The 14,183-nt window shown below is 41.3% G+C and overlaps 1 protein-coding gene across 3 annotated transcripts in view; it reads left to right on the forward strand.

Moving 5' to 3' along the window:
- RMND5A (required for meiotic nuclear division 5 homolog A) overlaps positions 1-7,448 on the forward strand; it is a 37,280-nt gene extending 29,832 nt beyond the window's left edge. For all 3 annotated transcript variants that reach the window (XM_045019713.1, XM_045019714.1, XM_045019716.1), the window contains 3 exons: positions 2,613-2,715; positions 4,330-4,484; positions 5,729-7,448. In XM_045019713.1, the coding sequence (XP_044875648.1) occupies positions 2,613-2,715; positions 4,330-4,484; positions 5,729-5,792 (322 nt within the window). In that variant the 3' untranslated portion in view covers positions 5,793-7,448. The remainder of the gene's footprint in view (positions 1-2,612; positions 2,716-4,329; positions 4,485-5,728) is intronic.
- Positions 7,449-14,183: the final 6,735 nt, after the last annotated feature.

Raw genomic sequence — 14,183 nt, forward strand, 5'->3', positions numbered from 1 at the left:
TGCTGTAGGTTACACACCCATATTAAAGATGAGGCAGTAACCAGCCCCTCCTTGAGCTTAGCACTAGTGTGTGAAAATTGGTACCACAACTTGACACTTAAAAATGAAAAAGCCTGAACCAAGTATCTACTTGCTAACTAACACTTTTAGTCAATTTTGTTATCTTTAATTCAGTTTTCTCACTTCGCATTGGTTCTGTGTTGAGGTTCTGTTTCTAAATATGCTAGAATGTGATTTCAGCTGGTAAAATTTACAATCCACTCATGGGGAATTCAAGATTTGCAAAGATGAAATCTTACACTTTCATGGGAACTGGTGTTTCCCGGCTCTGTGGTGAATATTAACATTGTGTTTAACTGAAAATACAGAAATCTAATTTTTCTTTACAAGTCTACAGCAGTCAAATCGTAAACCACCCTTTACCCAGATAGTGAAGAATTAACCACCACTAGGACTTTGAGCGGTACATCCCCCAAATGCACTGTACCTGACTTTCCTTTTAGAGGTTAGACGAGAAGAGAGAGATGGGTTTTGTCTTTCAGTGGACTCAATCCTGTGGAAGTGCCAGTATTTTTTTTGTGGTTATCTGCTTGCCTGTGACTGTTAGTTACGTTCCTGTTTAGTTGACCACTTTTAAAGAGGTACAAACTCATTACTGCAGCATTTCACAGACATTTCATTAATATATTTGGTGATTTTTGGTGGACCAATTTCTTTTGGAGCCAGGCTCATGCATTGGAAAGGAGCAGCAGAATGGAAAGGAAAAGTATGCCTGAATATACATCCTTCTGTAGCAGCATTTATTGGTTAATTTTAGTTTGTGGGTGTAAAAATGAGCACTGAGGAATTTGTGTCCCTGTAATAGATTTTTTAGTCCATCTTTTTTCCTCCCAGAACAATATCCTGCGAATTAATAGTCACTCACTGACATTTTAATGGCCCGTGCATTGACTGAGTAATGTGCACAGTTCATTATCAGTACAAGTATATGAGTTGCTACCACTGAGGTGGAAAAATCCCCTCCCTTTTATTGATACTTGTGTTGATTAGACAGCCATTTGGGGCCCAAAGTGAAATCAATTGAACTGTGACGTTTTATTGTGTATATGTTATTGACATTCAGGGCATAAACAAGACTGCTCTAAAATGTAGCTATTGCACGTACGTAGCAAATACCTTAAACATTAAACCAGTTTGAAATAAAAGCCTGCCTACAAAATTTCATTTTCTAATATTTTGGTGCAGAACCATTTCTCTTTTTATGGCTGTTCAGTGGCTTCCAACAATGAGGATCCAATCTTATTGGGACCCTCGGGGGGCCTGATCCAAACCCGTTGAAGTCAGTGGAAAGACTCCCATTGGCTTCAGTGGGCTTTGAATTGGGCCCTTTAAGCACTACTGCAATCCAAATAAATTGTCATGTATTACATCAATTTCTTTTAGCTACTGTTAGTCTTCAGAAGGCTCTTTGACGTCCCTCACAGCTGCTTTCTTTTAGGACTACTAAGTGAGGTGGTGCTTTTGTTTGTGCAGAATATAAATCTTCCTAGTGTAGTGTAGGCTAATGCTGTAGCTTTTTGTCTCCCCCTACTGGCTAGAGCACAGATAATGGTTTGAACTGGCTACTGTGTCTGAGGTAGCGGATCTGATTCTTTAGCTCAGATGCTACAGGCTCATGCTTTTAGATCCAGAGGTTCCAGGTGTAGTCCCCACAGACGACCCTGCCAGAGGCAACATTCTAAAAGCATTTTATTAACTAAACCTCTCAAAGCTCCTGTGAAGGAGAAAGTATTATTTTCACAGATGATAAAACTGGCCCAAATAGTGACGTGACTTTGCCAAAGCAACATATTATGTCAGTAGCAGAGCTGGGATTAGAACTCTTGGCTCCCCTTCCTGTCCTCACTTAATTTGTTGCAGGGGATACTCAGTGCAAAATATTCAGACTTTCCTGTTAATTTTCCCAAAATCATTTCCACACTTATTGTGGCAACCTTGTGGAGTACTGCAAAGGAATAGAATATACTTGGGTAACAGGAAGCTCCTGGAACAGACTCTGTGTAGCACCCAATCTTAGCCCATTTGCAGCATAAACAGAGCAGGTTGCATTACCTTCCTCAGCTCCATTCTGTGGAGACTCCTTCTCCGTCTTAATCCCAGGGACCATAGGTAGTGAGATCTGTAGTCTCTTGAAGTTACACTAGCACACTGTTAAAGGTCTGATTGTGGTCCACGTGTGTACAACTCCGTAGGCTGCATTCAGATCACATTTTGGCCATGCCAGTTATGTAACAGTCTCTTGACCACATGTAAAGCGGTGCGGTTTCCAGTCTCTTTTTCTCTTGGACCATGGATACCAAAACAAATGGTACAGTAAATCAGATTATTGATGTGTTCCGCTCAAATTGTTACCCTTCAGCTTGTTGTACACAACAGAACCCAGAATCCCAGCAACCTGCAGTCTTACTTGTTGGGTGGTAATACAGAAGGCAAGAATGGAATGAGGAAATATGACTGTCTTTTGTCCCCATTAACTTACTAATGAGGTAGAACTATGAGAAATATTCATTTTAAAACAACATCCTGTGCTAATATTTCTGTGCATTCTGCAGTTTTTCAGCAGGTTGTGTAGCATTGCCAGCTTTAATTAATATCAAAGCTGTGATCGAACAAAGACAGTGCACTGGAGTTTGGAATCAGAAAGATGAATTGCCGGTGAGTATGTTCTGTACTTTCAGACAGACCAGGATTCGGACAATGAGCAAGCCTTTTGAGTTTCTCTTATACTAAAAGTGTGTATGGATTTTCTGTCACCCCAAAAGTCAATGTGAACTGTATAACTGCTAAAACAGCCAGGAGCGGTATTCTGCCATAAAATTGGGGAGGAAGAAAATCAGATTGTTATATTACCATTGTTCAGCCAGGCCTGAGCTCCAGCCACAGCTTGCTGGAGTATTGCTACAACACTAGGTGGGCTTGAAATGACCAGGAATAGCATCATTGCATGATTGGTGGACTGAATTGGGACCCACAGATGCACTTAAGAACATAAGAACGGCCGTACTGGGTCAGACGAAAGGTCCATCCAGCCCAGTATCCTGTCTACCAACAGTGGCCAATGCCAGGTGCCCCACAGGGAGTGAACCTAACAGGTAATAATCAAGTGATCTCTCTCCTGCCATCCATCTCCACCCTCTGACAAACAGACAGAGGCTAGGGACACTTCTGGAGGAGCTTATTCATAGCAAAATCTGCGTGACCATGTTCATGAAACTGTTCAAGGCTCTCTGTTCCTGCTTTGAGAAGGAGAAAAAACTTTTTAGATGTTGTGCTGGGCAGCAGCAGACTTGACATTCCTGACTGTAGCTGTGATGAGGATCCATGTGTGGCACCAGTGTGTCTGCTGGGATCAGTCCAAATTGCTTTTTATAATTGTGACTGTGGAATCTGGTCTAAGGTGGGTGACCAGTTCATGCATTGGCGCCCCAACAGAATGACTGGAAAGAACATGGAAAGAACAAAGGATCACCCAGCAGATATGGATTAGTTAATAGTACTTATATAGCTGCTTGCATATTCTAAACACTTCACAAAGACCCCTGTGAGGTGCTGAAGGTGTGGAAAGCATTGTTGTTATTTTACATACAAGGATCCTGAGAGGTTAAGTAAAATATCAAGGTTACAGGACTCAGTCAGAGCCAGGATTAGAAGCTGGAAGTTCCTAGTCCCCACTCCTTTGCTTAAAACACTGATCCACATTTTTCTCTCTGTCTTTGCTCTTGTCTCTTCCTGAAATTATACAACCCTCCTGCCTGAGGAGTTGTGGCGGAGTTTTTGCCTGGACTTGTATCTTCTGCATTGTGATCCCAAGATGTTACATGACTTTTGATGTGAATCATATACGTGTTAGTGGTGGGAGTTTTAAAAGCACTTTAGGAATGTGGATAATCAGTTCTAATTAATTTCTAATGAAAATTAGTCATCAAATCCCTTAGCCAGCTATGGAAATCTCTGCCTAGAACAGATAAGTCCTGTGGGATCATCAGGTCCATTTCCCTGCCAGTGCTGGTTTGTTCTACAATGCATACCTACAAGTGGTGTGCCAGCACTATGCTCTGCTTTGAAAAAACCTAAAACAGTTTAATTTAAGATCACTCTGAGATATTTCTGGCTGAAGGCTTCCCACTCATCAGCACAAGTGATTCTGGTGTACTTAAAGTTGTATTGAAATGTGTTTAATGGCCCTGGAGAGAGTAGTGATGACTGTCTGCTGGAAATGCAGTTACACAAGATACATGGTGATTTTAATTAATGTTTTCTTTTATACAGATTGAAGTGGACCTTGGAAAGAAGTGCTGGTATCACTCAATATTTGCCTGTCCCATTCTTCGTCAGCAAACAACAGATAATAATCCACCTATGAAACTGGTCTGTGGTCATATTATATCAAGAGACGCTCTGAATAAAATGTTTAATGGCAGCAAGTAAGTCTCATTCTTTCCCTGTTAGCAAAGTGTGGGCAGTGACCAATTTTAAGGTTAAAATAGTGAGTTTGGGGTGAGAGAAGATTCCATAAACACAGAATGGGTGGAAGCTAGTTGAAATTCTGATGGCTGACTTCAAAGCAGGATAGCATTGTCGGTGCACTAGAACAATAACAGTGTCAGTTGGCTGTATATTATACTTTTATACGACACTGAAGGACCTGATATAAGAATCTCAATAGATAGGATTACATCACTTTGAAAAATTAGCCTTCCATTTTACAAAAACTATAAGTACCAATTAATTATTGCTGCATGAAGGCTCAGGTTTTCTATACATTGTGTTTTCTGTTGAGAGCAAGGTTAATCACACACGAAACAAATGTTTTTGAAAAAAAAAGGAAAGGGGGTCGCGTGGGGTGGGGGAGACCCTTGGAGGAAACTAGGGTAATCAGATAACTTAGAGTAGATGAATATTTCTGCAATGGTGATTTCATGTTATTCGTTAGCTACTTAGATTTGGAGGGGGCGGGAAGAAAAGTGGGAAATAAGGAAAGTACTTTTTTAGGAAGGGAACCTCTCCAACTATTGGTAATTCCACTTCAGGACTCACTGCATTGATAAAGCATAGAGAGCTGCACAATCTAAATACACTATGAACTTAATTTTGGCCCAAACTTAAATTTTGTAGTACAAAGGTTTTGTGAAACCAAATAGAAAATGTTACTGGGTTTTTTCAAATGAAAATTTTGGATGTCTTCTGTTTTTCATATTCACTGCTGGGTTAGAAACTGTCTAGATGTTAACTGTAAGTGACCGGTCTAATTTCATAGTCCAAACAGCAAAATGCAGCAAGCAACCACACAGGATAAAGAATTAATTTTAAAATCTAACTTCTTCATTTTGAATAATCTAGGTGTGACTAATAAGGTAAGTAGCAACTACATCTTTAAAAAAAATTATTCTAACTCTGGCTAAGGTCCCTTTATAGCTAGGGGATCTGTTCAGTGGAGCTGAGGAAAGCATTATGCAGAAAGGGCTATCTAGTCTCTTTTTCCTGCCTACCCTATCAAATTTAATTGACAACTAGGTGCTATTATAATATAAATAATAATGAATGCAAATGCCTAGTGCTCTGTTATTTCAACATGTCAAAACAAATTGAGATGTCCAGAAATTGCAGTTGCTGCTCCACTGCAGGCTGTCATATTAGAACAATCCTAACACATTGTCTTTCTCTCTAGATTAAAATGCCCCTATTGTCCAATGGAACAGAGCCCTGGAGATGCCAAACAGATATTTTTCTGAAGAAATGATTCAATGTGCAGTTTGTAAGTGACACTCTGAATTACGGGTGCATTTCAGAAGAATTAAAAACACTTGTTCCATTTTACGCAGCAGACTGAGGACTCCTGTGTTTGTATAAGCTAATGCTACAGAAACTTTGCCAACATTTAGTATATACATACAGAGTGGAAATGCTACAGAAATAATATTACCATAAAGCTTTACTATACTCTTGGTCTCCATATCTGATCAAGTTACCACACCAGCAGTTGTCATTCAATGCAGGTTTTTGTACTTAATTATATGGTGACTTTTTAAAGCATAAACCGATCACCTCCTCCCTCTTCTCCCCTCAATATGTTTAATATTCATCCTGCAATTCTTCTGTCATCCTGTTGATAACTGTCACCCTAGGGAATGTTTGTGGAAAAAGTTTTATTTCCAGTAATGTGTACATAATTCAAAGTAAATACTTCCGAAAAAGTTTGATAAATTGAATAGTGTTATAAAACTAATTTTTTTTTCCTGGGAAAAAAAAAAGCTGTGATATATTCTGAGTTTTCTTTCAAACATTTTTTCAATTTTTACATAGAACTCAAAGTAAATGTGCATATATATAAAATATATAAATATATAGCCCTGAGGGGCTAACTGTTAAATTCCATCACTGGTTTATAAAAGTGGTGTATGGATAAATTACTACTGGAATGGAGTGGAATAGGGAATCCTATTCCTTTTGCTTTCGTGATCAAGAAATGTTTGTGTAACAGAATATTCAATAAAATGGAGTTCTAAGTGGAAATGCTTTTAGTCAATGACACTTGCTCTTTGGCCTTTGTAGTCACGTTCTTTGAACTTTGCCTTCAGGATTAGGCTATAAATGTCATGTTGCTGTATAGTTTAATAGACAGAGTGTGTTATTTATAAACGATTAGCAAAGCCAAATAAATGGTCAGAGTATTCATTGTTAAATTGGAAAAAAACAACCACCCATGTCCTGATGCAATCTACTGATCACAAATCTGCACCTTGCAGGATTGGGCCCTACATCCTCATATTAGAAGCTAGCAAATTTTCTGTAGCTTGAAAACACTTTGCTTCTAGCCTTGCATTTCGTACTAGACTATTACTGCCAGTGCCACTTTTCCCTGCTCAGTTTGTTATATCGTTGACTAGGTGAATTTGTACTCATAAACCAGATGTAGATCATGGCAGTTAAACCTTTTCTAGTGTGAATATATTTGTATTTATTGCACTGTACTATAGTAGGGCAAGCAGCCATATGGCATGTTAAGATACATGTAAAAATATATTTCTGTATTGTGTAATAATCCCCCCCCAGCTTATCTGATTGAATTCTGACACACTGTTTGAATGCACTAGTACAATGCACGACAGAGAAGAACATCACTGAGAAATCTACATTTTTGCATCCCTGTTTCGTCTGATTTAAGAGATGGACTTGGGCTCAGTGGCAATGGACACTCTGAATGAGACAAGAGGAGCAAACCAAGACACATTAAACTTTGAATATGTGTTCAGTATGTATGTGGAAAAAATAGAGCTGTGTGTGTGTGACTTTTTTCTGCAATTAAATTGTATTCATACTGACTTAAAAAAAACGAGGCTAAGTGGTGAAATCAACAATAAACGGGTGAGGATATTATTTTTAATGTAGATTTTTAGTCTTGGTGAAGTTACTTTTAACCTTTATCTTGAGTGGAATTGCTTTATTTGGCATTTCAGCAAAATAGCATGTGTATTGTAAAGAAAAATGATGTAAATGTAATTTTAAAAAATGTTATTGTATCTTTCCACTTTGTAACATATAATGCTATCTATAATGCTGGTGCAGTGGGATCACCATAAACAGAAGCTAATTTATGTGGTGTCCTGAACAGAGAATTGTTCATAACATACAAATGGTGCCATTTGTATTAAGTAGGTAGATTCTCCTGTGTAATCAAAATATGCTCAGGCCTGGGGACGGAGATAGGGATTACCCGGGAACTGGTTTTTGTTTTCTGGTTCTCCTTCTGGCTCTATCCTGGCCTGCAAGGACCAGTTTCTAACCCATGGCAGCTGATTGTCCCTAAAAAGACTGGTTTCAGAGTAGCCCGCTGGCCCTTCCTCCAGGATCTCCCTAGCTGGGACCTTATGGGTCATTTCCATTTCCATTTCCTTTGCATTGCCTGAGTGGCGCAAAGAAAGCAGAGCAGCACCAAGCACCTGGGCCTGGTTAGTGCTCCGCCTGCTGCTTTTCCCATATATGGAACCCTGTGTGTTCTTCAACGCTGGACTAGCTTTGAGCTCTGCCTGCTGCTTTTCCCACACTGCATGTGGTTTATGATGTTGAATGCAGTTGAGAACACCACCCAAAATGTCCCCTTTCTGGCTACATGCAGGGGCTCTTTATCTTGCTTCGATGCAGTAAGTGTTGCTTTCCCATATCAGTGCATTGATTAGGGTCTCCCAGCTGGAGTCTGTTAAAGTTGATAGTGCCTGAGTGGAGCTGTTCCCTGTCAGGGCATTTGGGCTCTTTTAAGTGCAAAGTAATGCAAGTTGGAAAACATAATCCCAACTCTCCATACAAAATGCTGGAGTCTAAATTAGTTGTTACCACTCAAGAAAAGATCATGGCATCGTCAGGGCTAGTTCTCTGAAAATATCTGCTCAATGTGCAGGAGCAGGCAAAAAAGCTGCCAATATTAAGAACCATAGGGAAAGGAATAGATAATGAGACAGAAAATATCAAAATGCCACTATATAAATCCATGGTACACCCACTCCTTGAATACTGCATGCAGTTCTGGTCGCCCCATCTCACAAAAGATATATTAGAACTGGAAAAGGTGCAGAGACGAGCAACAAAAATGATTAGGGGGATGGAACAGCTTCCATATGAGGAGAGATTAAAAAGACGAACAGTTCATCTAAGAAAAGAGATGACTGAGGGGGGATATGATGGAGGTCTATAAAATCATGACTGATGTGGAGGAAGTGAATAGGGAGGTGTTATTTACCTTTCACAAGAATCTGGGGTCACCCAGTTTAATAGGTGGGAGGTTTAAAACTAACATAAGGAAGCACTTCACACAATGCAGTCAACCTGTGGAATTCGTTGCGAGGGGATGTTGTGAAGGCTCCAAGTATAATTGGGTTAAAAAAAGAATTAGATAAATTAATGGAGGATAGGTCCATGAATGGCTGTTAGGGATGGTCAGGGATGCATCCCCATGCTCTGGGTGTCCCTAAACCTCTGACTTCTAGAAGCTGGGACTGGACAATAGGATGGATCACTTGATAATTGCCCTGTTCTATTAATTCCGTCTGAATCCCTTCTGGCACCAGCCACTGTTGCAATACAGGATCCTGGGCTACGTGGACCATTGGTCAGACCCAATATGATAGGGCCCTATCAAATTCATGGTCTCTCTTGTTCAATTTCACGGTGACAGGATTTTAAAAATAATAAATTTCATGATTTCAGATGTTTAAATCTGAAATTTCATGGTGGTGTAACAGGTGTAGGGTCCTGACCCAAAAGGGAGCTGTGGGGGAGTTGCCAGGCTGTTGTATGGGGGTCACAGTATTGCCACCATTATTTCTATTCTGCTGCTGGCTGGGAGCCCAGCACTGAAGGCAGCGCTACCGTTTGCAGCAGCGCAGAAGTAAGGATGGCATGGGACAATATTGCCACCCTTACTTCTCCACTGCTGCCTTCGGAGCTGGGCCTTCAGCCAGACATCCAGCTCTGAAGGCAGCAGTGCCGAAGTAAGGGTGGCGTGGCCTGGTATTGGCGTTCTTGCTTCTGCGCTGCTGCAAACGGTGGTGCTGCCTTCAGAGCTGGTCGCCTGGCCAGCAACTGCCACTCTCCAGACACCCAGCTTTGAAGGCAGTGCAGAAGGGTAGCAATACAGCATCCCCCCCCTACAATAACCCTGGAACCCCTCCTTTTGAGTCAGGACCCCCAGTTTGAGAAATGCTGGTGAAATCTGTAGAGGATAGGGTAAAAGTACACAAAAGACTAGATTTCACGGTCCGTGACCGGTTTTTAGGGCCCTAAATATGACATTCTCTCTTGCCTCTTGAGTATTTCTCAACAGGTTGTTTTACTGTGAACAAGCTTCTTCCTGCTTGGGACTCTGGGAATGCTAGCTTTGTGTGAGTCCAGTTCCTGTGGAGCAGCTGTCTCGTGTTCATTCTGTCACCCAGTGAGTTAGAAGGTGCACAGTTTGTGCAGGAAGAATGGAAAAGCCTAGGCCAGAGTCGCAACCTTGCAGTATGAGGAGACCATCGACCTTATTCATCTTCCCTCATCCTCACTGAATGTGAGGCAGGTATGAGTCATTCAGCCATGCCACCAGAATCTTTATACCACACCTTCATGTTTTGCCTTTTATCTAATGCATGTCTGTAAATATAGTTAAATGGAAATAATTAAAACAATAGCTTTACTATTTTCATCGTACCCTGATTTTGTATTATGTGTACTAAGTCCTTTGCAGTCCCGTTCCTGGTAAAAGCAATCTACATTTGCTTTAACAGGAATTATTTGTAGTTTTTAACCCCCACCCCCGCCTCCAAGAGATGGTGCTAGCAGGTGGGTTTTTTTTTAAATAATATTTTAAATACCCATTGTTTTAAAGCAATGGAATAGGGGTTCTCAAGCACTTTCATAGCATGAACCATATTTAAATACTGTGAAGGCTCATAAGACATCTCCCTTCCCATTTGTGAGGGCTTCTCCCACGTGCCATTGCAATAATGTCCCTTGTAGCAAATCCAGAAAGTGCTTACATGGAAAAATGGTTGGAGCATTTAATGAGTCTACAGCAGTCTTTGATGTAATATAGTGGCTGGAAATAAGAGAGACAACACCGTATGATGTAAATGCTCCACAGAGCGATTCACTATTAAGAGCTGCACAGTAAAATCAGACATGGAAGTCAGAGCATTCTTCTTCCAGCTCCCTCATTCTCCCTGGCATTCACTGTGAGCTTCTCCCATTTTAATGATGATGAAATGTTACTTTATAAACCCAGGCCCAGATTATCTCCACCTGCTGTAAGACCTGAGGAGAGGGCTCTAAGGGAGGGAATTTCTGTGAGAATCCCTTTCAGAGATTCCTCCATGCTGCTCCAAGCTTTGTTCCTTGTGTTGTACTACTGAGGGAAGCAGATGTTCTAGCCCCACCTACCATGGGAAAGGCCAGAAGCTCTGCTCCCCAGGGGTCCTGTGCCACCACAATAGCCCTAGTCCCTGGCATCCTTTCTGGAAATACCGCTTCACTGAAGCCCCACCTACCATGGGATCTCTCTGGCCATGGCTGCACTCAGGACCCCCAGCTAGGAGCTCTATGGAAAAGATAATGCAGCCTCTGTCTGTGTATTCTCCATGGGGACAGAGAGCAATGAACATGACTCGGCTGTCTTGATCTGCCTACCCCACCACCAGTGTGATGCCATGGGGCTGGATTGGGGGAGATAGTGCAGCAGAGAGTGCTGGGGGCGGGAGAGGGGTGATGTGGAACCAACTAATTTATAACACAGAATAGAATGGTTTGTTTTCATGTGGATATTTAAGAATCTCACATTCATAGTGTGTGTGTATAAGTAGCACTGATCCCATGTTCTTTGGTAAACAATATATATATATATATAATATATGTGTGTGTGTGTATGTATATATATATACACACACACACACACACACACACACATATATATGTACTCCCTATTTCTCTGTTCTCTTAAAGTAGCAACGTACCCTTCAACAGAGAGTCACCACCTTTGCCTTAAATATCTAATCAATGTAACTAGAAAATATGGTGAATGTGAAATAATTAGTGCAATTGCCTGTAACCTAGCAATGCACAGTCCCATTGTATCCCGGCAAGCCAGTGGTGTGGAGGAGGGTAAATATGCTTTTCCTGTCAGGCATGCTGAGATTTTTGAGCTAAATATCCTTCCCTTCCCTCTGAAACAGTTAGCTCTGGCCTTGAAAGAAGGAACGTGTTGCATAAGTATTGTGACAAGAGGCTTCTTTAAGCTCAAAAATCATGGAGATCTTGCTAGGCTCATCAGTGTATCCATGAAGACTGGTTATTTTAAAAGGTGAGGTGTTACTTAGCTTTATCTTTAGGAAGGAGTCTAGGAAGGGGAATGCGTTTTTGGGCATCAGACCAAATAACCTGGATTTGGACTGGCATCTAGAAAAGGAACAACTGCTGCATTTGGCTGTGTAATCTCAAATGCTGTTCTTTTTACAGCAGCTACAGCTGTGCTACGCACTTGAGAATGCTCCTGAGGAGAAAATACTTATGGTGCTATTTAACTTCTGGCCAGCAGAGTGCAGTTTGTGAACAGCAAATGCTATTTTAAGGATGTGAGAGAGACAAGGTGGGTGAGGTAATATCTTTTACTGGACCAACTTCTGTTGGTGAAAGAAACAAACTTTCGAGTTCCACAGAGCTCTTCTTCAGGTCATTGATTGAAAAGACATTAATAACTGTGCATAATATAATGTCTCTCTCTTTGTGACAAAAAATACACGATGAGCACATTTTACCATATTCCTGCAGCACCTTTCTGTACATGTCAGGGATCATTGCAGATGCTAATCCAGTGTGAGTAGAGTTTAAGGGAGCCAGTGTGATATGAGAAAAGGATTGGTTCTCTTTCCCAGAGCCCTACAGTAGGTATTTGTAGACTAAATTTTCAAAAGTGACTAGTGATTTTGGATGCCTCAGTGTTTAGGGCCTGATTTTTAGAGGGCAGGTGTTCAGTGCTTTCTGGCAATCAGGCTCCATCAGGGTGTCCTGACCTTGGCACCTAAAACCATGAGTCACTTTTGAAAACGTAGGCCTGGGTGCCTAGCTGTCGGACCATAGAACCTTTTCAAGCCTTATGGTTGGAAATGCAGGTATGTTCCTCATGCCTACCATCTCTGGGTTGATGCTATAATTAACCCAGTTCCTCTACTCCCCAGTTCCTCTTTCTGTGCCAAACTCAGTGATCTAGATACTTTTCCCTCCTCTTGCTCTGTGCGGGAAAATGGTGTGAAATCTCTGCCCTGGAGCTAGTTCTGTGCTTCACTCTATTGTGAACTTTAAAAAAAAATTATTTCATATGTTGTTAAGTTTATAAGATCCTTTTGGATCTGGTTATTATTGTGGATCTGGCAAAATATCAAACAATGAGTTGAAGAGATGCACCATGTTCCCAGCAAATTCCCATCCTCTGATGAGTACAGGGTATGTCTCTCTTGGTTAGGAAAAGGCTATTCAGCAAAGAATTGCCCAGTGTCCTGGCCTCTTTCCAAAGAATTACCAAGCAAGGCTCTAAAACTTTCTGGTGTGAGGGAGCTTTAACAACTCCAGAGCTGGAGAGGTCTTCTGCAAAGTGAAGCTCTCCAGGCCCAAGTGGCACGGCTGTGAAACCTGCCTCAGATCTGAAGTTTGGTGGTTCCATGGAGAACTGGAAGGGTTGGTCTCTGGAGAAGATGCCCTGTAGGAAGTCCCAGAAATAACTCAAGAGACCTCAGAATCCAAGCTCCTCAGAGAGAGCCTGAGAGGCTACTTCTGTGGGTTCCACAGCTCCAACATGTCACTTGAGGAAGGACTCAGACAGAGATTTGATTGGGTGAATTTGGCCAAGCCTTGCTGTGGTCAGATGCCCTGGACCCTAGGGATTTCGCCAGAAAAAGGGCCTTCTTTGGAGTGATGTTCATTTGTTTAATGTTTGGACAACTGTACAGTTTGTGGCACTAGGCATTACTCCTACCACTCACGAGAACACACTGCAGTTATAATACTTTGCACTGATACAGCAGTTTCCAAAACACTCGAGATCTTGACAAGGCTAGGTCTTTAAAGCAGCAGGAACTAAAGCACAGAGAAGTTGTGGTTTGAAAACAACTCAGTGGCAAGGCTGATAGTAGGATTTCCCATGATAGGTTTCCCAGTCACTAGACTATGCTGATTGCCTATAGTTTTAGAGACAGGCATGGAAGCCCTTGTAAATACGCAATAGGTGTAAACAGATACAAAGGCCACCAATTTCTCTTCGGGTTCTGAAAACCAACACAAACTAGGTGGCCTTTAGTTGTGCGGTTAACATAATGTCATTAAAATGCCTCGATGAGCACACAGCTCTCAGGGGATGTCACAGCTGGAGGGGTTCTCTGATCTTTCTCTCAGTTACTGTAAAAAGTGGTTAGATTATTGTTTTTAAAATGACAAATGCTACTACTGAATAGAGCAACCCACCTCGGCCTCTGTTTTGATGTGTGGGGGAAAGAAAAGGACAAAACTTTTTTAAAAGTTCCAACTAGTGAGATTTTCTACATTTCTATTTACGACAGCACAACTCTCTTAGTCTGAGCTCAGTGCAGTGAGATTGTAATAGTGTA

This window comes from Mauremys mutica, chromosome 5 (genome assembly GCF_020497125.1).
Source record: "Mauremys mutica isolate MM-2020 ecotype Southern chromosome 5, ASM2049712v1, whole genome shotgun sequence".
Classification (NCBI taxonomy): domain Eukaryota; kingdom Metazoa; phylum Chordata; order Testudines; family Geoemydidae; genus Mauremys; species Mauremys mutica.